The sequence below is a fragment of the Heptranchias perlo genome, chromosome 16 (genome assembly GCF_035084215.1).
Source record: "Heptranchias perlo isolate sHepPer1 chromosome 16, sHepPer1.hap1, whole genome shotgun sequence".
Taxonomy (NCBI): Eukaryota; Metazoa; Chordata; class Chondrichthyes; order Hexanchiformes; family Hexanchidae; genus Heptranchias; species Heptranchias perlo.
In genome coordinates, this window is record NC_090340.1 from 35,060,505 (window position 1) to 35,082,702 (window position 22,198).

The 22,198-nt window shown below is 41.5% G+C and overlaps 1 protein-coding gene across 1 annotated transcript in view; it reads left to right on the plus strand.

The window, feature by feature from the left end:
* Positions 1-22,198, plus strand: part of itfg1 (integrin alpha FG-GAP repeat containing 1) — a 188,121-nt gene that overhangs the window by 47,542 nt on the left and 118,381 nt on the right. The window contains exon 6 of the mRNA XM_067997929.1: positions 5,814-5,908. Coding sequence (XP_067854030.1) covers positions 5,814-5,908 — 95 coding nt within the window. The remainder of the gene's footprint in view (positions 1-5,813; positions 5,909-22,198) is intronic.

Consider the following 22,198-nt stretch of genomic DNA (forward strand, 5'->3'; position numbering starts at 1 on the left):
CTCATCGAAAAACTCAATCAAGTTAGTTAAACACAATTTGCCTTTAACAAATCTGTGCTGGCTTTCCTTTATTAATTCTCACTTGTCCAAGTGACTATTAATTTTGTCCCGGATTATCGTTTCTAAAAGCCTCCCCACCACTGAGGTTAAACTGACTGGCCTATAGTTGTTGGGTTTATCCTTACACCCTTTTTTGAACAAAGGTGTAACATTCGCCATTCTCCAGTCCTCTGGCACCACCCATCCAAGGAGGATTGGAAGATTATGGCCAGCACCTCAGCAATTTCCACCCTTCCTTCCCTCAGCAACCTTGGATGCACCCCATCCAGACCGGGTGATTTATCTACTTTAAGTACAGCTAGCCTTTCTAGTACCTCCTCTTTATCAATTTTTAGGCCATCTAGTATCTCAACTACCGCCTCTTTTACTGTGACTTTGGCAGCATCTTCTTCATTGGTAATGACAGATGCAGAGTACTCATTTAATACCTTAGCTATGTCTTCTGCCTCCATGCGTAGATCTCCTTTTTGGTCCCTAATCGGCCACATCCCTAATCGGCCACACCCCTCCTCTTACCCATTTACTATTTATATGCTTATAGAAGACTTTTGGATTCCCTTTTATGTTAGCCGCCAGTTTATTCTCATACTCTCTCTTTGCCCCTCTTATTTCCTTTTTCACTTCTCCTCTGTACTTTCTATATTCAGCCAGGTTCTCACTTGTATTATCAACTGACATTTATTATACGCCCCCTTTTTCTGATTCCTCTTACTCTCTATCTCTTTCATCATCCAGGAAGCTCTGGTTTTGATTGCTCTACCTTTTCCCCTCGTGGGAATGTACCTGGACTGTACCCGAACCATCTCCTCTTTAAAGGCCGCCCATTGTTCGATTACGGTTTTGCCCGCCAGTCCTTGAATATAATTTACCGGGCCGGTTTCGTTCTCAACCCACTGAAATTGGCCCTCCTCCAATTAAGTATTTTTACTCTATATTGCTCCTTGTCCTTTTCCATAACTAATCTAAACCTTATGATACTATGATCACTGCTTCCTAAATGTTCCCCCACTGACATTTGCACCACTTCACACACCTCATATGGGGGCCAGTAGGTCCACTTGCATCTTCAGCATAATGCAGGCTTCCCTCCAGATTTCCAGGGTAAGGGATACTATTGGATGTTTTCTGGGACATGCTGTTTTTGTTCTAGAGAAGAGTGGTAGCAGCATTATATTCGTCTCCATGCCAAGTTAGAGGTTTTGGTGGCGGGGGAAAAGTTTTATCCATGTTCATCCTGTAAGCAATTCTTCAACTAGCCAAAAGCTAAGTATGTTTTCTTCAATCCATGGGTTCTGCGCAGTTTAATAAATTGCTGGACATTCCATAACTGTTCCCTTAAAGAATATTGTTATATCGACTTACATCGAAAGTATAGCACAGAAACAGGCCATTCGGCCCAACTGGTTTATGCCGGCGTTTATGCTCCACACGAGCTTTCTCCCGCCCTACTTCATCTAACCCTATCAGGATACCCTTCTATTCCTTTCTCCCTCATGTGCTTATCTAGCTTCCCCTTAAATGCATCTATGCTATTTGCCTCAACTACTCCTTGCGGTAGAGCGTTCCACATTCTTACCACTCTTTGGGGTAACAGAATTTTCCTGAATTCCCTATTGGATTCATTCGTGACTATTTTATATTTATGACCTCTAGTTTTGGATTCCCCCACAAATGGAAACATATTCTCTACCCTATCAAATTCTATCATTACTTTAAAGACATCTATTAAGTCACCCCTCAGCCTTCTCTTTTCTAGAGAAAAGATCCCCAACCTGTTCAACCTTTCCTGGTAAGTATATCCTTTCAGTTCTGGTATCATCTTTGTGAATATTTTTTGCATCCTCTGCAATGCCTCTATATCCTTTCTATGATATGGAGATCAGAACTGTGCACCGTCTAACCAAGGCTCTATACAAGTTTAACATAACTTCTTTGCTTTTCAATTCTATCCCTCTAGAAATGAACCCTAGTGCTTGATTTGCCATTTTATGGCCTTATTAACCTGTGTCGCTACTTTTAGTGATTCGTGTGTCTGTACCTGTTTCCTGCAACTGGCTGATGGACCATAGTACTTAGCTGCAGATGCAAAATAGTTGTTGATGCTCTGGAGGCCTTCTAATGTGTGCCCCAAAAGAGAATCGTCATCAATGAACAGGATCTTGTGAGAGATAGTTTCTTCAATTTTGGTTTCTGCTTATCGTGTGCATCAATTACACAACTTTCCATCTGTCCTAACCTAGATGGATGAAGAATTCTTTCTGTAGGCCTCGCCTGGTTTCCTTGACCGTGGCAGAAAACATTAAATAGGCGGATGCCAGAAAACCAGCTGCTCACATGTCAAGGACATTTGTCCGATCATCAAACACGATCAACAGGTCACCTATTTTGTTCTTTACATGTCTCTTGAATATTTCTTGCAACAAAGATTAAACATACGCTGATTCGCTTAGTTCAAAATCGCAATGAATTTCAGGAGGAACATTGCTTGTGAGGTCTTGTTTTCTTGCCCAGAAGGATCTTGGTAAGGATCTTTCCGGATAGGAGCAAGGTGAAATAATTTCCAATCAAAATAGTCACCCTTATTTATGCCTGTACAATGTGACAACAGATGCATCTTCAATTCAAGAGAAATCATCCCTTCCCCACACATCCCTGCCCCTGCAATCCCCAGATCAGTTGGAAGATTCTGAAAAGATGTGTTTCATTGTGGCTGTAGTTGAATATTTCAGCTGAAATGCAATAGGATGCTGGTGCCTTGCCATTCATGGAGTGGTGGATGGGGTTTTTTGTTATGTGTTCATGAGATGTGACTGATGCTGCCAAGGCTGCATTTATTGCACATCCCTATTTGCCTCAAGGCTTCTTGAACAGCTGCAGTCCTTGTGCTCCCACAATATCAAGTAGGGAATTTGAGGATTTTGACCCAGTGACTATGATGGAATGGTATACAAATCAGCATGGTGTGTGACTTGGAGAGTGATGGTGTCTCCATGATATTGTTGCTCATGGCCTCCTCAGTAGTAGAGGTCATTCATACAGCTGAGGCGGTCAAGCTAGATCTGGCGATGAATAGCCAGATGGGTTATATGTCACATGTGCTCTAATATGCAGCTCATGGACTTGAAACTGTGAAGATGGTCATTGTACTGTGGGGAAGCAGTGGGACTGAGAAACAATCTGGCACTTGGAGAGGGCAAGGATGTCAAAGATGTACTGCAGTAGTTATGCATGTCAGTGGAGATCTAGATGGTAGGTCGGAGGAGAGGGAGCTCAAGAGGGTGCAAGTGACTGAGTTTGAGGGTTTCTTTTTCCAGATATCATCAGGGAGGAAGTGATGGTGAAAAAGATGAAGAAATGTTTGGACATTACCCTATTTGTGGTCTTAACCTTGTAGGCTTTGTGTGACATCCAGATTGAGTGTGAGATAGTTTTTCGGTAAGATTGAGGGAGGAAAGGAGGGGTGAGAAATCTAAGATGAGATAGGTGAGGTCACTTGAAGATTAAAGTTGCTGAGGAGGAGCTTAGATTGGTTGAATAATTATAAAATACATACAATAATTACCTGTATGTGAACAATTATACAGGTATTTATGTAGAATTATTCACTGTAAATGATCTGGGAGTAATGCCTGGTACAGCAAAGGCTCTTAGAAAAGAAATATTCTTGTTCGGAAATACAGCCTCTAATTTCTTCTTGGTACAAAAACTAGAGCGAGAAAACAGTTACGAAGTATTTAAAAACAGATTAAACACTTTCATTATGTTCCAGCAGTCAATGTAATTTTTCAGCCTACTGAACATATACATCTGAATCAAAAGAAAATGTCACCATAATTGCCTGTGAAATTAAATGAAAACCTAGTTGAAGTCAACTTCCTCTGGGATAAAATATTTTAAAATCAATGTGATTATTGTTATGTGTATTCATTTACAACATTATTGGCTCCAGTGGGTTTGGCTTCCATCGAGGAAGAAAGTATGCATTCCAGCTGTTGACATTTTGTGCAGCAATTGATAAGCATATGCGTCTACATATGGCTTAAAACTGTCCGTGAAACAACGATAAAATAAGATCTTGATCTGTCTTCATGAAAAATTGTACAATGGATAGCATTCATTTTCTTACTATGTTTATTTAAGATGATGGTAATTGCTAAAAAATTTTGGGGGTGCACTCGATATTGCCTGTGGTTCAATGACTCTCCCGCAAGTGGATCCTGAGTCTTTTATAATCTGTTTACCTTTTCTACCCAATATTTAGTCTTATGATAATGTGACCCAGAGGGCCACAACAATGAAGCTCCATATATTATGAATTGGATAATGTAATGTTGGTCGTGCCACCACAATCTTCCTGAAAAGTGGACTGACTTAACACTTTAGTGAGACAAAGCCATTTATTTTACAAACAGTAAGCGCAACAAATTGAGTAACGATTATAATGAATTACAGTTTAAAACAGATGTTCTGTGCGTGCATGCATGTTTGTGTGAAAGAGAGTATGAAAAAAAATGACAATGACATGTCTTACTGTAGCTTTTGTTTTGTGTTCTATAAACTTCTGAAAGCATATTCAGTTGCGGGGGAGAGAGGAGTTGAGGGAGAAAGAGGGTCTTCATTTAATTTACATTCAATTTTCAAAAAATTATTTCACCTGTGTTTTCATGACAGATAGAAAAGGTCAATGCTAATCACACCTATAAAAGAAAAATCTTAATTTCTAATACTATAGAGGAGAGGTGGGGGAGACGGACGGACGGAGGGAAGGGAAGGGGCAGGACAGAAAGAAATGTAACAGGCAGAACAGAGTCTAGGGATAGAGATTGGGGCAGAAGGGGGAGAGAGAAGGAGGGCAGACAAGAGAGAAGGGAAGAGAGAGACATGGAGTTGAGTCAGAAAGCGGGTTGAGGGGGTGATTGCAGCACCATTCTGGTGGGAGTGTGCAAAAACAATGTAGCATGTTAACATAAGCAGTTTCCATTACAAATGTGGGCATAGGAATTAATCTGTGACTTCAAAACCGTACTGAATTATGACTGCATGCCCTGATCCAATTATCCCCCAGCCTCTCGCCTGGCTTCACCAAAAGACTACGCTTCTTGTTTCTTCTGTCTTCCCGTATCTTGCTTCAAAATTTCATTTTTCCCTCAATTATATAGCACCCAAAAAAAATCACAGTTGTCCAAACAAAATTTTGCCCAATTGAGCTGCCCTGACAGTCCCTCACCCACTCCATATATAAACCCCTAAAAATAAAATTTGGCAGAAGAGAAAGATATTTTTTAAAATTCACAAATAATTGCAAGCTTTGTGATAAACTTGGCTTCAGTAACTTCCCCCTGCCCCCCGACTTTACACAAGCATCACCAGAGTCCCAGCAAGGAATATGAAAAGCCTGGATTCTGGGCATATTCTAGATCTAGATCCATTGTGGTAATGTGTTGTGCCATTGGTGGGATGTCTGTATAATTTATCAGTATAGCAATAAGCAAAGCAGCTAATCTCCTATTGTCACTCAGGTGCTTTCAAAAATGGCTATGCTGAGAACTACCCATACTGTATTCTTGGAACAGTCCATAAATATTTTGCTGCTTATCTCATTAACTCAACAAAACTGAAAAACACAAAAGAAGACTGAAGCTATTATTTTAAAATACTAATAACAGTTTTCTATTCTGTTTTCTCACTGCTGATTCACCCACATCTCTAGACAGGTGAAGTCATATGATAACCTTGAATACTTTTTTTTTCAGAAATCAAACCTGGTATCCTGCTTTGGATTCTGATATTCAAATGTATGTACCTCATTCTCATGCTTTCATTGACCTGAATAAAGACTTCACTGCAGGTAAGTTTGCTAAACACTCCAGATAAACAAAACAAAATTAATGTAAGAGTTTTAATAGCATAATATTTCATGGTAAAAGGGTTTAATGGTGTAGAATTTAATAAAAATGTTTAATGATGCAGGAGATGTTACTCAGTATGAAACATGTTATATGTTTGCTGTAATAGATTAGGCTCTTTTTAATAGAATTTCTAATATAGAAGTTTGCAATGTTGGCAGTGTACCTGTAACTCTGTAGAAATCTCTACAAATCGTGCTGTGATACTTTTCTGTAATAGTAACAAAGTTTTGGGTAATTATATCTGCTATCAGCAAATATCAACACTTATCTTCAATAATAACTCATTTCAGTTCTCCCTTCTGATCCCCTCCCACCAAGGGGTGGATTAAGGGAACTGGAGCTGAGGCATCGCTGCTCAAAATAGATGCACACCTGCATAGAATCTCACCCTCAAACAAAGATGCTTGTACACACACACGTAAACCCATGCATGTACCACTTAAGTTTTTTTTTCCCAGAACAAAAGTATTCAGTTTTGTTCATTTGAGGGATGGGGTGATCTCCTAGCTTTCGTGATCCACTATGGTTTATTCTTTTCCCAACCCAAGTAGGAAGGAATCCGCAACAAAAATTCTTGCATCATATTCCCTGGCAATAGGAAGTGCAGGACAAGTGGAGCTGAAGGCTGTTGGACAGGAGTGATATCAGTGAGTGTGGCCATTGCACCACTAATTTGGGTCAGTTGGGTGGAAGGATCCCAAGTCAGATTGGTGTTGAGCAGGGCAGAGAGGTGGGTTGGAATTGGAGTCAGGCAAGATAGAGATGCCAAGTTGGATTTGGGTTGGCAGGTCCAAGGGTCAGATGTGAAATAGAAGCTGAATAGGCCAGGACCTTGGCATGCTGGAGAATATGTTTTATTTTAGCAATAAGGAAACAATGCTTAAAAAAAAATGTAAGAATAGAAATCATGTTCTCGGTTAGCATGGACCAATTAGCATGTTGCCTGTTCACTGCAATATTAGTATCCCTTTTTAATAGATAAAATGTCTCATGAGTAGTAGCCATTGACACCCAAACAATCGTAAAATGGAATAAGTTAATATCGCACTTAATGATTATTTTGTCATTGATTTTTTTCATGTTTTATTTGCTGTTTAAAGCACTGTGTTGAGTTAAAAAATCTTGGGTGGAGATGCAGTCGGGGTTCTACAGATGATATCAGCACCCGTAGGTTAGGAAAGGGAAAACCAGCCAAGATCCCCATTCTTGAGCGCTATCCAGTGATCCTCAATGGAAGTGCATGTGAATATTAAATGAAGACAAGGTAAAGTTTGGCTCCTCTGCAGTCAAGTTTGACTGCCAGCGCTTGCTGTCAAGGCTCATGAATAAAGAATGGCCACTTACGAAATGTTCCAGAGGACGACCAGCACCTATGGAATCGTATCCCAGAAGCAAGCCACTGCCTCCGGGAGAGTAGTAGAGAAAATTAGCAGAAAAAGGAGGATGGAGATTTTTAAAAAACACAGTATAGCAGCTTTTGTTGTGCTAACTGCAGGTATATGGAGTTTTTGTTTGTTGAGCAATGGGGGCTTAATTATTAAATATCTATTTGAGTGTAGTTACTGTGGTTTACTTTTCATCTGCAGATATCCTATTTCAAAAAAAAATGGAGATCAAATCGTGCATCATTTGTTCGGCACCAAATAAATTTGTAGGCAGTAAAAAAAAATGGCTATCAGTTTGTATTAACAGTGAGCACATGAAAATCAAATTCTTGTTTTTAAACTAAATCTTTGAGATTAGCAGATTTATGATGTGTTTCTGATCAAACTCTGCATTTGCATGAAAGGTATATGGAATTAAAAAAAGAATCCGTTAAAAAAAACTTTTCAAAGGTACTTAACATCTCCTGTCAATATAGGGTTTAAGTTCTGTCAGATGGTTTCAAAGGCATTCATTTCCTGGTCTCTGTATGTTCCTTAGCTGATATAATTTTGATGTTATTGAGGGCTTATCAAAGCAATGTGATCTGTGTTCAGGGAATTAAAAGTATCACTGTTATTTAGGTAGAAGTACACTTCAAGGTGTAGACCTCTATTTTAACTTGAATATAATTAGACTTTAGTAAGGCCATATTATGGTAATTGATAAGTTGCTGGTTTGTGATATTCCTCCTAACTGGTACTATTGAGGCTTTTGGGGAGAGAAAAGTTAAATTGCCTCCAAAGACAATATTAGAAGACTGAACATTTTGCTTAACATTGCAAATTTTTTCCATTGAGATTTGTAGGCATGAAACAGCGCAGAAATCACAAAGCTGGGATTGTTGTACAAGTCGTGAAATAAATTTGCAGCAAGTACAGTTGTTGCTTTGTACATTCTTTCCTCCTTTATCCCCAGCATTTCCAACAGTTTGAAAACACCAAGGCTGTCTTGAAAGTGCATAGATTTTGGCTATCACTTGTGTGCATAGGCCTGTTTAACAGAACTTCTACAGGCAATCTAAATTAGCTACTGTGACATTTTGTGGAGAGAGATGTTCAGAAAAGCCTGATTTATGTTGTTTATGCACTATAATACATGCATTTTCACAAGTAATTGCTACTGGAAAATTAGAAACAGTTGTTACATTGCTACATTGATAGTAGGAAGTTTTTCTAAGCTGCAGCATTAGTGCATAAAAACCCAAATCATCTTAATTTATCCTTTTCTACATCCACCCTTGATTCCCTCATTGTCATCATGCTGCCCAACTGCCTGTTTGACATCAAGTCCTGGATGAATTACAACTTCAGTTCAACAGTGGCAGTATCAAAAACATTGTATCTTTGCAACCTTTCCCCCCACCTTCAAAAGTCTTTTTGAAACATACTTTTTGACTAACTTCTTTCTTACTTTCTTCTTGTTGTCAACAACACACTTTAAAGCATCTTGGGATATTAAAGGCACTGGTCATTAGAGATTTAATGGTGGGAACAACTTCCCTAATGCAACATGGTGGCAATGACCAGTTCAGCAAGAACGACAAATCCACTGTGGGAATTAAGGAAGGAGACAAATAATCTACTATAATCTAATTAATTGAGAACAATTAGGATATTTTGGGGAAGGAGGCGAATATAATAAGCAAATAAAGTATTTGCATCTGAAACTAATATGACAAATCCACCATGAGAAGTAGAACAAAAATAAAGTATTTTGAAGAGGGATAAACAAACTTGCTTCTTATGGAAGATTTATAAGATTACACATATTGTATTTGTGAGGCCCTGTATCTTTCACTCTTAGTAAGGTTATGATGTTTTCACCTCATGTTTGTCATGTAATATATTGCTTTAGTCAAATTGTATCACAGAGACGTAGAAATGTTTTGGCATTTAAGGTTAAGCAGGACCACGTTAAGATTCAGAAATGGGTTTACAGGTCCATGAGCAGTGTTACTGGGGTTAATTGAGAAAACAAAGTATGTGTCTGCTGGAAGCCCATCTGTCCTTGCTTTGGAAAACTGTTGTGATCACTGCGGGAAATTGCATCCTGGCTGTTTCCAGGCATTTGAAGAGTCAGGAAATGTAGGCAAAGTGCCTGAGAAAGTACTTTCAAGCCCATGATGATATTGTCCCATAGTGCACTTCACCTGAGATTTGCATAATCGTGAAAATGATCTGTCTATTGAGGATTTGGTTTCATTCACTAATTGAAGTAATGCTTGAGGGGAGACAATATCTGTCTTTCTATATTTAAACTAATTAATCAGGAAAATGAGCAAACACACGATAGATCAATAATTAAATTCACCTTGATAAGAACACAAGTTACATCAAAGCTATATAAAATTTCATTTTTGCATATGTACTACTCTCAACAAAGTTTTCATAAGAGGAACAACTTTCATACAAAGTTTAAAGTTCCCATTGAATATGTTGTGCTTTGAATAGCATTAGTACAGGAGAATTAAAAAGCTGATTTTTTTACAAATTTGAAATTTCAAGACCTTGTAAGCAGTGCAATGTTTTGAGTTGGCAATGAAATGAAGAAGTTACATAACACAATGAAGCTCTGTTTCTTCAAACTGAGCGACCTTTTGATCGTTTACATGCAGTACATTCTGGTCAAATGTATTCATTGAGGAGAATTTGAGGCTGGGAAAAAAGATGTTGTGCCACTTGACCTGTTAGAGATTTGGGAATCGGCAAAGCATCAGTTACAGCGAAGATCATCATACTATAGTTTGAATATACAACTTTCGCTCAGTTAAATTAATTTTGAGCATAAATTTATTGAGCAAAATTTTATTTGCCTTAACTTATAAAGATTTGGTGTTTTAAAAAAAAATATGGTTACAGGCATGAATAAAGGTTTAGTGAAATTAGAATAAAGATTCTTTTGGCTATTTTACTATAATTTAGTTAACACGATGGTGAACAGAAGGGATGAACTCACATGAATACTTGAATCTTTTCAAGTACCAAATGTCTTTGGCTGGTTTCAAAACATGTTTTTTTTTGCCTATAAAATCTATAAAACATGTTTTAAATTTCCAGTGCTGAATTTAACAACCTGTAAATTGCCAAATGCATTTCTTGTAGAAATGTTATGCTTGAATAGTTTCTAATATTATAATAGGGGTTGTCAATATTTATTTTACCAGCCCTGGTTTTATTTCAGAACAGAGACCAAACTTTGGGATCACCAAGAAAAACACTTTGAGCCCCCAACAGCAATATTAGAATGCACACAATAGAAATAGTAGAAGGGTAACATTTCTGTGAGGAATAAAGCCTTGCAGTCAGACCCGTTTAGAAAGTGAAGCTGTCCTTTCAGCATTTATGCTGGTTTGATGGTGAGAGTTTAAAACAAATTAAGAATATAAATAGCTAGAAAAAAATGAAAATTGACAAAGAAAACAAAGAAAAATAGATTAAATCTTTTTTTTAAAAAATGAAGGATAAAAAACAAGAGGGTAATAATGTGCAACTGAAACAGGCAAAAAAGAAAATGAAAAAGGGAAAGAATAAATGTATATCAATTTGAGGAAATAAGAGTAGTTAGGAAGAACTGAAATAAAATTGGGAAGTAAATTAACAAACAGTAAAACATTTGCTAATTGTTTACAATTAACACAATTTGTGTCTAATCACCACACTTTAATATACTTGGCCACCAATCTATTATGGGTCCCTTGAGTCCAACAAAATGTATTTAATAATCTAGCAGTTTTCAAGGGGTTAAATGTTTGGTTGCTCTGTAATTACTCTAATTCATTTGAAACAACTGTACTATAGGTTACACTCTGGCAGTATCCAATAATTTATAAAATAACATTTTTATTCTCTGCACACCCTCTGCAAATAATGCATAAGTACATTTCATTAATTCATTAGTACTTCCTTTCTCTAATAGTTGTTTTCAGTTCTAATTAATCAATGTGAGAGACTTAATATCAAGCAATGCTTACCAATTTGCAATTACGGCTAGGGAATACATTACCATTTGTCATTGCAATGTATGAGAGACCAGATGTTTCACTTGTCAGCAAAGTAACTTGATCTAACAAATAAGCTGCATCCAACAATGTATGTGATGCAAAAACAAAAAATGCTGGAAACACTGAGCAGGTCAGGCAGCATCAGTGGAGAGAGAAACAGAATTAGCGTTTCAGGTCGATGACTTTTCATCAAAATTGGAAGATATTAAGAGATGAACAGCTTTTAAGCAAGATCCAGGGTAAAGAGGGGCAGGAAAAGAACAACAGGGAGAGGTCTGCGATAGGATGGAGGTCGGGAGTGTTTAAATGACAAAAGTGATGGTGCATAGCAAAATGAGGTGATAATGAGATAAGTATAAAAACAAAAGATGAGTCCGGAGGAGGTCTAAATGATTACAGCAGAATAGCAGAGGCGGACAGAAGCATGGAAAATCTGGCAAAAAGGCTCCAGCGGCCCAGGATTGTAATGGAAGAAAGGCAGGTAGACCCCAGGGATGCAGATTACCTCGTCGGCTGTGTACCAATAGGGGATCCCCACCCTAAGTACCAACCCACACCACCTCCACTCCCAGTGGCTCTGGCGCAGCCATCCTCCATTACCAGCACCTGCTGTCTGAGATAAAATGGGAGTGGTGGTTAAGATCTAAAGTTGTTAAAGTCAATGTTAAGGCCGGAAGCCTGTAAAGTGTCATAAAAAGAGAAGGTGCTGTTCCTCGAGCTTGCGTTAAGCTTCATTGGAACAGTGTAGGAAGCCAAGGATAGAGAGGTCAGAGTGGGAGTGGGATGGAGAATTAAAATGGCAAGCAACCGGAAGTTCAAGGTCACATTTGTGAAAGCGATCATGCAATCTGCGTTTGGTCTCCTCAATGTAGAGGAGACCGCATCTTGAGCAGCGAATAGAATATACTAAGTTGGAAGATGTACAAGTAAATCACGGTTTCACCCGGAAGGAGTGTTTGGGCCCTGGAAGGTGGGAAGGGAGGCGGTGACAGGGCAGGTGTTGTTGCATCTCCTGCGCTTGGGAACGTGCCAGGGCAAGAGGAGCAGGCAATGGAAGAATGGACTAAGGTATCATGGAGGGAATGGTCCCTTCGGAATGCTGAAAGTGGCAGGGAAGGAAAGATGTTTTTGGTGGTGGCATCACGCTGGAGGGGGCGGAAATGATGGAGAATGATCTGTTGAATGCGAAGGGTGATGGGGTGGAAGGTGAGAACAAGGGGAACCCTATCATGGTTCTGGGAGAGAGGATAAGGGGGGTGAGGGTGGAAGTGCTAAAAATAGGATGGACACGGTCGAGGGCCCTGTCAACCATGGTGGAGGGGAATCCTTGGCTGAGGAAAAAGGAAGACATTTTGGAAGCTCTGGTGTGGAAGGTGGCATCGTTGGAACAGATGCGACGGAGAAACTGGGAGAATGGAATAGAGCCCTTAGAGGAAGCGGGTGGGAGGAAGTATTATCAAGATGATGTTGGTTGACAACCTATCCTCAGAAATTGGGATAGAGAAGTCGAGGAAGGGAAGAGTCGAAGATGGACCATGTGAATGTAAGGGAGAGGTGGAAATTGGAAGCAAAGTTGACGAAATTTTCCAGTTCAGAGCGAAAGTAGGAAGCGGCACTGACAGAATTATCAATGTATTGGCAAGAGAGGTCTGGAAGGGGACCCGAGTAGGACTGGAACAAAGAATGTTCAATGTATCCCACGAAAAGACAGGCATAGTTAGGACCCATACGGGTTCTCATAGTGACTCCTTTTACTTGGAGGGAGTGAGTAGAGTTAAAGGAAAAGTTGTTCAATGTGAGAACAAGTTCAGCAAAACTGTACTATTGATAACTGAAACGCAACTGTTCTTGTAACGTTAAAACGCACAGCAATGTATCTGAATTCACTTTGAAACTATTGTCATCACATGTCAGTAAATGTGTTATTTCCAAATTAGGATGATTTGAAGGTTACAGGTGAATTTTCTCTTGTAGTTTAAGAATTCTGCATTTCTGTTTTAGGAAGTTACTTTAAACCATTTTTCTGTTCTGCCACAAGCCATGAAAGCATTTTATTACCGATTTTTTAATATTATGTAAATATTTTCACGCCACCGATTTAGAACAGAAACTTTAGAAATACTTTTCATGAATTTTGAGTGGTGAGTTCCCCACTGATTGCCCCAGGGCAAATAGAATTCTAGAAGTACTAACAGCAATAGCAGGAATTTTGAGGCCCCTCTGTCCAGAAAACTGAAATATTTATTTTAACATCAATGACTTTAATTACGTTGAAATTAATTATCCTGCAAGATTTTAATAGCTATGGTAAAAGGAAGTTAGAATATTTTTTGGCTGCATTAAATCCCCAAGTTTTCATCTTGATGTTCTGAATGATTACATGAAGACTAGCAATTATCTAGAACATAAGAACATAAGAAATAGGAGCAGGGGTAGGTCATACGGGCCCTCGAGCCTGCTCCGCCATTCAATCAGATCATGGCTGATCTTCAACCTCAACTCCACTTTCCTGCCTGATCCCCATATCCCTTGATTCCCCCTGAGTCCAAACATTTATCTATCTCAGCCTGAATATACTCAACAATTCACCATCCATAGCCACTGGGGCAGAGAATTCAAAGATTCACAACCCTCTGAGTGAAGAAATACCTCCTCGCCTCAGTCTTAAATGGGCAGCTGTTCAAAAGCCTTCTAGTCTTCAAAATTTGGTTTTAATTTGAAGGATTTGATTGTGAATGCAGGTGATTGTGTTAGGTCATTTTTAAAGTTTTGTAAAATACGATTTTTGCTGTTTATGAGCACTATAGCAGATTTAACGCTTGTGTTTATTCGATCACTAGTCTGCTATCAAAGACAACCAAGGATCACAAGAGTGACTGTTCACCGAAGCTGTTACACAGAGCGCCTGACATTGTAATTCAGAGTAGATATCTTTAATATGTTGTACTATTGATGGCAATGTGCTAACAGGGTTAGTTTTCATTACATTAGAAGTGTTCCCACTGGATAAACTTTATACAAATGTGCCCACATTTAAAATTATTAATTGGTTATTTTACTTTTGTGTTCTTTATAGATGCTTAATAATGGCTACCTGTGTTGTTGCAAAAGGCAGGAAAGTGTCAAGGACTGAGTACCTGTAACAGTAGAGCTATAAGGGCAGAGTTTGCATTCAAATACCAGTCTTGTAATACTGGAACTAGCCTTCCCATCCCTGGACAAGATACTTCAGTTTTGTCTGCTCTGCTAGATGGAGTAGGACAAATCTTGGATTGCAAAAGCTCATTTCATGTCAACCAATCATAGAATAACAAAGGCAAGGAATGTGAAGAATTATACAACTCAAACCTGCAGAAAGAAAAAGCATGAAGGTGGGGATAATATTTAAAGCAGCTTCAGTTTCGATCTCCTACATTCCTTACATAACTCAATATTATGTTGAGTTCAGATGAAAGGCTTAGTTTTGGGGAATGTCTAGAGAAACTGGGGCTTTTTCCTTAGAGCAAAGGAGATTGAGGAGATCTGATTATGACAGGTTTTGATAAGATAAGTTGAGGAAAAACTATTTCCACTGGTCAGTGAGTCAGTAACTAGAAAGCATAAATTGAAGGTCATCACCAAAAGAATGAAGGGAAAAGTTAAGAGAATTTTTTTTACGTAGTTGGAAGATGGAATGTCCTCCCAGAAACAGTGGTGGAAGCAGCATCCATAATTATTTTTAAAAAGGAAGTGGATAAATATTTTCAAGAGAAAAATGTAAAAGGTACAGTTAAGGACTAAGTGGATAGCTCTCAGAAAGCTGGCACAGATATGATGAGCTGAATGGGTTCTTTCAATAAGCATTGTCTAAAGAAATAAACACTTGTGTAGCATTGTGCCTTCACTGTGGCAAGTTAGTAGAAATCTGCTTATTGTTGTTTACAGCCTTAATCTAATTTGGGCAGTAAAGGACAAATTGTTCATTCTGGTAAATAAATTCTGCTCATGAACACTGAATTTTTGCCCATTATTAATAGAGTGCTTCAGATTCATTTGCCTGTTTCTGCCAAGTAACACTACATTTACACAGATGCTATCAGGGCTTTAACAGGTATTATCATAATGTTATACTGCAACACTGTATAGAAACCATCAATAGTATTTTCAGTGGGCATGACTATTTTTCTCTATGCAGTAGAATATGTGTGAATGCTAATTATGCTGTGGCATGAATTAAATTCAAGTACAAGTCTTGTACAGTGGCCTCATCTTTACGAAGCAACATGGCTTAAAAACAATCACTACTGAAAGAGAACAGCAAATCATAATAAGAGGGCAATAATAGTAGGGGACTTCAACTACCCTAACATCAACTGGGATTCAAACAATGTGAGGGGCACAGTGGGTGCAAAATTCTTGATTGGTGTCCAGGAGAACTTTTTTAGCCAGTACGTGACAAGCCCAACAAGAGGGGATGCAATTCTAGATTTAGTCCTGGGAAATGAAGATGGGCAAGTGGGTGAAGTGACAGTAGGTGACCATATTGGGGATAGAGACCACAATTCAGTTAGTTTTAGCATTATTATGGAAAAGGACAGAGTTAAATCAGGAGTAAATGTTTTAAATTGGGGGAAAGCAAATTTTACAGAACTAAGAGGTGATTTGGCAGAAGTGGACTGGACACAACGAGTTGAGGAGAAATCAGTGGCAAGCCAGTGGGAGGCTCTAAAAAGTGAAATTCTACGGGTACAATGCAGACACGTCCCCTCAAAGAAAAAGGGCGGCACTGCCAAATTTAGAGCCCCTTGGTTGTCTAGAAGTATACGGGGCAAGATAAAGCAGAAAAAGAAAGCTTATGACTGTCACAGAAAACTAAATACTGCAGAAAGCCTAGAGGAGTATAGAAAGTACAAGGATGACGTTAAAAAAAGGAAATAAGGAAAGCAAAGAGAGGGTATGATAAAATATTATCTAGTAAGATTAAAGAAAACCCAAAGGTGTTTTATCAGTACATTAAGAACAAGAGAATAGCTAAGGAAAAGGTGGGACCTATCAGGGATGATAAGGGTAACTTGCATGTAGAAGCAGAGGATGTGGGAAGGGTTTTAAATGAATATTTTGTCTCCGTATTCATAAAGGAAAGGGATGATCCGGACATAGTAATTAAAGAGGAGAGGTGTGAAATATTGGATAAGGTAAACGTTACAAGAGAGGAAGTACTAGAAGGACTGGAATCCTTGAAAGTTGATAAGTCACCAGGGCCAGATGGATTGTGTCCTAGGCTATTGAATGAAGCCAGGGAGCAAATAGCGGATGCTCTGAGGATCATTTTCCAATCCTCACTAGATACAGGGGAGGTACCGGAGGACTGGAAGACTGCAAACGTAGTACCGTTGTTTAAAAAGGGTACGAGGGAAAGGCCGAACAATTATAGGCCGGTCAGTCTTACCTCAGTGATGGGCAAACTATTAGAATCAATACTGAGAGATAGGATAAAACTGTCACTTGGAAAGGCATGGTTTAATCCGGGATAGTCAGCATAGATTTGTTCAGGGAAGGTCATGCCTTACAAATCTGATTGAATTCTTTGAGGAAGTGACAAGGAGGATTGATGAGGGTAGTGCAGTGGATGTTGTCTACATGGATTTTAGTAAGGCATTTGACAAGGTCCCACATGGCAGACTGGTCAGAAAGGTAAAAGCCCATGTGATACAGGGAAATGTGGCGAAATGGATCCAAAATTGGCTCAGTAACAGGAAACAAAAGGTAAAAGTCGATTGATGTCTTTGCGAATGGAAATTCGTTTCCAGTGTTGTGTCACAGGGCTCAGTGTTGGGTCCCTTGCTGTTTGTGGTATGTATTAATGATTTGGACTTGAATGTAGGGGGCATGATTGGCAAATTTGCAGACGACACAAAATTTGGCCGTGTAGTTGATAGTGAAGAGAATAGCAGTAGACTCCAAGAAGACATCAATGGGTTGGTGGAGTAGGCGGAAAAGTGGCAAGTAGAGTTCAACCCGGAGAAGTGTGAGGTAATGCACTGAGGGAGGGCAAACAGTAAAAGGGAATACGCAGTAAACGGGAATATATTGAGAGGGGTGGAGGAAGTGAGAGACCTTGGAGTGCATGTGCACAGGTCCCTGAAGGTGGCAGTACGGGTAGATAAGGTTGTGAAGAAGGCATACGGAATGTTCTCCGTTATTAGCCGAGGTATAGAATAGAAAAGCAGGGATGTAATGATGGAACTGTATAAAATGCTGGTAAGGCCACAGCTGGAGTATTGAGCACAGTTCTGGTCACCACATTACAGGAAGGACGTAATTGCTGTGGAGAGAGTGCAGAGAAGAATGTTGCCAGGGCTTGAAAATTGCAGTTATGAGGAGAGATTGGATAGACGGGTTGTTTTCCTTGGAGCAGAGGAGGCTGAGGGGAGTCTTGATTGAGGTATACAAAATTATGAGGGGCCTAGATAGTGTAGACAGGAAGTACCCGTTTCCCCTAGCGGAGAGTTCAAGAACTAGAGGACATAGATTTAAGCTGATTGGCGGAAAGATTAGAGGGGACATGAAGAAAAACTTTTTTACCCAGAGGGTGGTGGGTGTATAGAATTTGCTGCCCAAATTGGTGGTAGAGGCAGGAATCCCCAACTCCTTTTTAAAAATTACCTAGACCTGCAGCTAAAGTGCTGTAAGCTGCAGGGCAACGGACTGGGTGCTGGAAGGTAGGATTAGAATGGGCACGTGGTGGTTCTTCCAGCTGGCGCAGACACGTTGGGCCGAATGGCCCCTTCTGTGCTGAATATTTTCTATCATTCTATGAAAGGATAAAAGATGCACAGAAAGGGTGAAAAATACTTGGAATCATCCAATGATGCATAAAAGATGTGAAAGATAATGATGCAAAAGGAGAGACTTTTTTATTCGTTCATGGGATGTGGACGTCGCAGACAAGGCCAGCATTTTTATTGCCCATCCCTAATTGTCCTTGAGAAGGTGGTGGTGAGCCGCCTTCTTGAACCGCAGTCCGTGCGGTCAAGGTTCTCCCACAGTGCTGTTAGGAAGGGAGTTCCAGGATTTTGACCCAGCGACGATGAAGGATCAGCGATATATTTCCAAGTCGGGATGGTGTGTGACTTGGAGGGGAACGTGCAGGTGGTATTGTTCCCATATACCTGCTGCCCTTGTCCTTCTAGGTGGCAGAGGTCGTGGGTTTGGGAGGTGCTGTCGAAGAAGCCTTGGCGAGTGGCTGCAGTGCATCCTGTGGATGGTACACACTGCAGCCACGGTGCACTGGTGGTGGAGGGAGTGAATGTTTAGGGTGGTGGATGGGTGCCAATCAAGCGGGCTGCTTTGTCCTGGATGGTGTCGAGCTTCTTGAGTGTTGTTGGAGCTGCACTCATCCAGGCAAGTGGAGAGTATTCCATCACACTCCTGACTTGTGCCTTGTAGATGGTGGAAAGGCTTTGGGGAGTCAGGAGGTGAGTCACTCGCCACAGAATACCCAGCCTCTGACCTACTCTTGTAGCCACATATGGCTGGTCCAGTTAAGTTTCTGGTCAATAGTGACCCCCCAGGATGTTGATGGTGGGGGATTCGGCGATGGTAATGCCGTTGAATGTCAAGGGGAGGTGGTTAGACTCTCTCTTGTTGGAGATGGTCATTGCCTGGCACTTATCTGGTGCGAATGTTATTTGCCACTTATCAGCCCAAGCCTGATGTGGTCCAGGTCTTGCTGCATGTGGGCACGGACTGCTTCGTTATCTGAGGGGTTGCGACTGGAACTGAACACTGTGCAATCATCAGCGAACATCCCCATTTCTGACCTTATGGAGCGAAGGTCATTGATGAAGCAACTGAAGATGGTTGGGCCTACGACACTGCCCTGAGGAACTCCTGCAGCAATGTCGTTGGGCTGAGATGATTGGCCTCCAACAACCACTGCCATCTTCCTTTGTGCTAGGAATGACTCCAACCACTGGAGAGTTTTCCCCCTGATTCCCATTGACTTCAATTTTACTAGGGCTCCTTGGTGCCACACTCGGTCAAATGCTGCCTTGATGTCAAGGGCAGTTAGTCTTACCTCACCTCTGGAATTCAGCTCTTTTGTCCATGTTTGGACCAAGGCTGTAATGAGGTCTGGAGCCAAGTGGTCCTGGCGGAACCCAAACTGAGCATCGATGAGCAGGTTATTGGTGAGTAAGTGCTGCGTAACAGCACTGCCGATGACTCCTTCCATCACTTTGCTGATGATTGAGAGCAGACTGATGGGGCGGTAATTGGCCGGATTGGATTTGTCCTGCTTTTTGTGGACAGGACATACCTGGGCAATTTTCCACATTGTCGGGTAGATGCCAGTGTTGTAGCTGCACTGGAACAGTTTGGCTCGAGGTGCGGCTAGTTCTGGAGCACAAGTCTTCAGCCCTCCAGCCGGGATGTTGTCGGGGCCCATAGTCTTTGATGTATCCAGTGCACTCAGCCGTTTCTTGATATCATGTGGAGTGAATCGAATTGGCTGAAGACTGGTTTCTGTTATGGTGGGGATATTGGGAGGAGGCCGAGATGGATCATCCACTCGACACTTCTGGCTGAAGATGGTTGCAAACGCTTCAACCTTGTCTTTCGCACTCCCGTGCTGGACTCTGCCATACAGAGCCTCCTCCTCCCGTTAGTTATTTGACTGTCCACCATTCACAACTGGATCTGGCAGGACTGCAGAGCTTTGATCTGATCCATTGGTTGTGGAATCGCTTAGCTCTGTCTATAGCATGTTGCTTCCGCTGTTTAGCATGCATATAGTCCTGTGTTGTAGTTTCACCAGGTTGGCACCTCGTTCTTCGGTACGCCTGGTGCTACTCCTGGCATGCTCTTCTACACTCCTCATTGAACCAGGGTTGATCCCCTGGCTTGTTCGTAATGGTAGAGTAAGGAATATCCCGGGCCATGAGGTTACAGATTGTGCTGATTGCTCACAGCGCCTGATGTTGCCCAGTTTTGAGCTGCTGGATCTGTTCTGAATCTATCCCATTTAGCACGGTGGTAGTGCCACACAACACGTTGGATGGTGTCCTCAGTGCAAAGACGGGACTTCGTCTCTTCGACTATGCGGTGGTCACTCCTACCAATACTGTCATGGACAGATGCATCTGCGACAGGTAGATTGGTGAGGACGAGGTCAAGTAGGTTTTTCCCTCGTGTTGGTTCACTCACCACCTGCTGCAGGCCCAGTCTGGCAGCTATGTCCTTCAGGACTCGGCCAGCTCAGTCAGTAGTGGTGCTACCAAGGCACTCTTGGTGATGGACATTGAAGCCCCCACCCAGAATACATTCTGTGCCCTTGCTATCCTCAATGCTTCCTCCAAGTGGTGCTCAACATGGAGGAGGACTGATTCATCAGCTGAGGGAGGGCGGTAGGTGGTAATCAGCAGGAGGTTTCCTTGCCCATGTTTGACCTGATGCCATGAGATTTCATGGGGTCCAGAGTCAATGTTGAGGACTCCCAGGGCCACTCCCTCCTGACTGTATATCACTGTAGTGTCACCTCTGGTGGGTCTGTCCTGCCGGTGGGACAGGACATACCCAGGGATTTTGATGGAAGAGTCTGTGACATTGGCTGAAAGGTATGATTCTGTGATAATGGCTATGTCAGGCTGTTGCTTGACTAGTCTGTGGGACAGCTCTCCCAATTTTGGCACAAGTCCTCAGATGTTCGTGTGGAGGACTTTGCAGGGTCAACTGGGCTTGGTTTGCCTTTGTCGTGTCCGGTGCCTTGTGGTCTTATGCCGGATGGTCCGTCCGGTTTTATTCTTATGATGTTTTGTAGCGAGATTTTACAACTGAGTGGCTTGCTAGGCCATTTCAGAGAGCAATTAAGAATCAACCACATGGCTGTGGGTCTGGAGTCACATCTAGGCCAGACCAGGTAAGGACAGCAGGTTTCCTGCCCTAAAGGACATTAGTGAACCAGATGGGTTTTCCCTTCAATCCGGTAGTTTCATGGCCACTATTACTGATACTAGTATTTTTTATTCCAAAATGTTATTTAATTAATTGAATTTAAATTCGCCCGCTGCCATGGCACGATTTGAACTCATGCCGTCGATTTTAGCACCCGCGATCGGGTGCGTTCCTGGCGGGGGGGGCTCCGAAAATCGGGGAATCCCGGGGGGGCCCGGAACCCGGCTCCAACCCGCCCACGTCCAGGTTTCCCACAGACGCGCTGACATGCGTGCGCAGCCCCCACATGTGGGAGTCCCGCAGGCAGATAAAGCTGGCGGGGTGCCACTTAAGCTATTTATTTAGGTATTTTGGGTCGTTTACAGACCTGATTAAGGAGATATTTCAGTAGGGTTGGGATTTTACAAACAACTGGGACTGTTTCCTGTACTTGGGGAAACACTCCCAGTTCAAATGGACGTGTTGCAGCTATCAGCCTGTGGCAGCTGCAAAGATCCATTTGACAGGTGGTGGCGGGGGGGGGGGAGCTGGTGGGGAGAGGGAGACCCTCACTCATTGCAGGAGGCCACTCTGTCACTTTGGATAAAGTTTGGCCTCCACCACCCTCCTCCTAACAATAAAATACACCAACTTGCACACTTACCCCGTTGTCCAGACACATGTACCTACCTTGCGGACCCCCTCAAATGTACATCTTCCGGATGGGGGCCTCCGTAGCTGCAGTCATAACCTCCTCGGAGGGCGAACAGCATCACCGGCCATGCCGTCCACCTCTGACACGTGGAGCTCCACAACACAGTGCTGTGACACATCCACCTGCACAGCAGGAGGGAGGGCAACCGCAGAGAGAGATGCGTCGCGGAGGGCACTA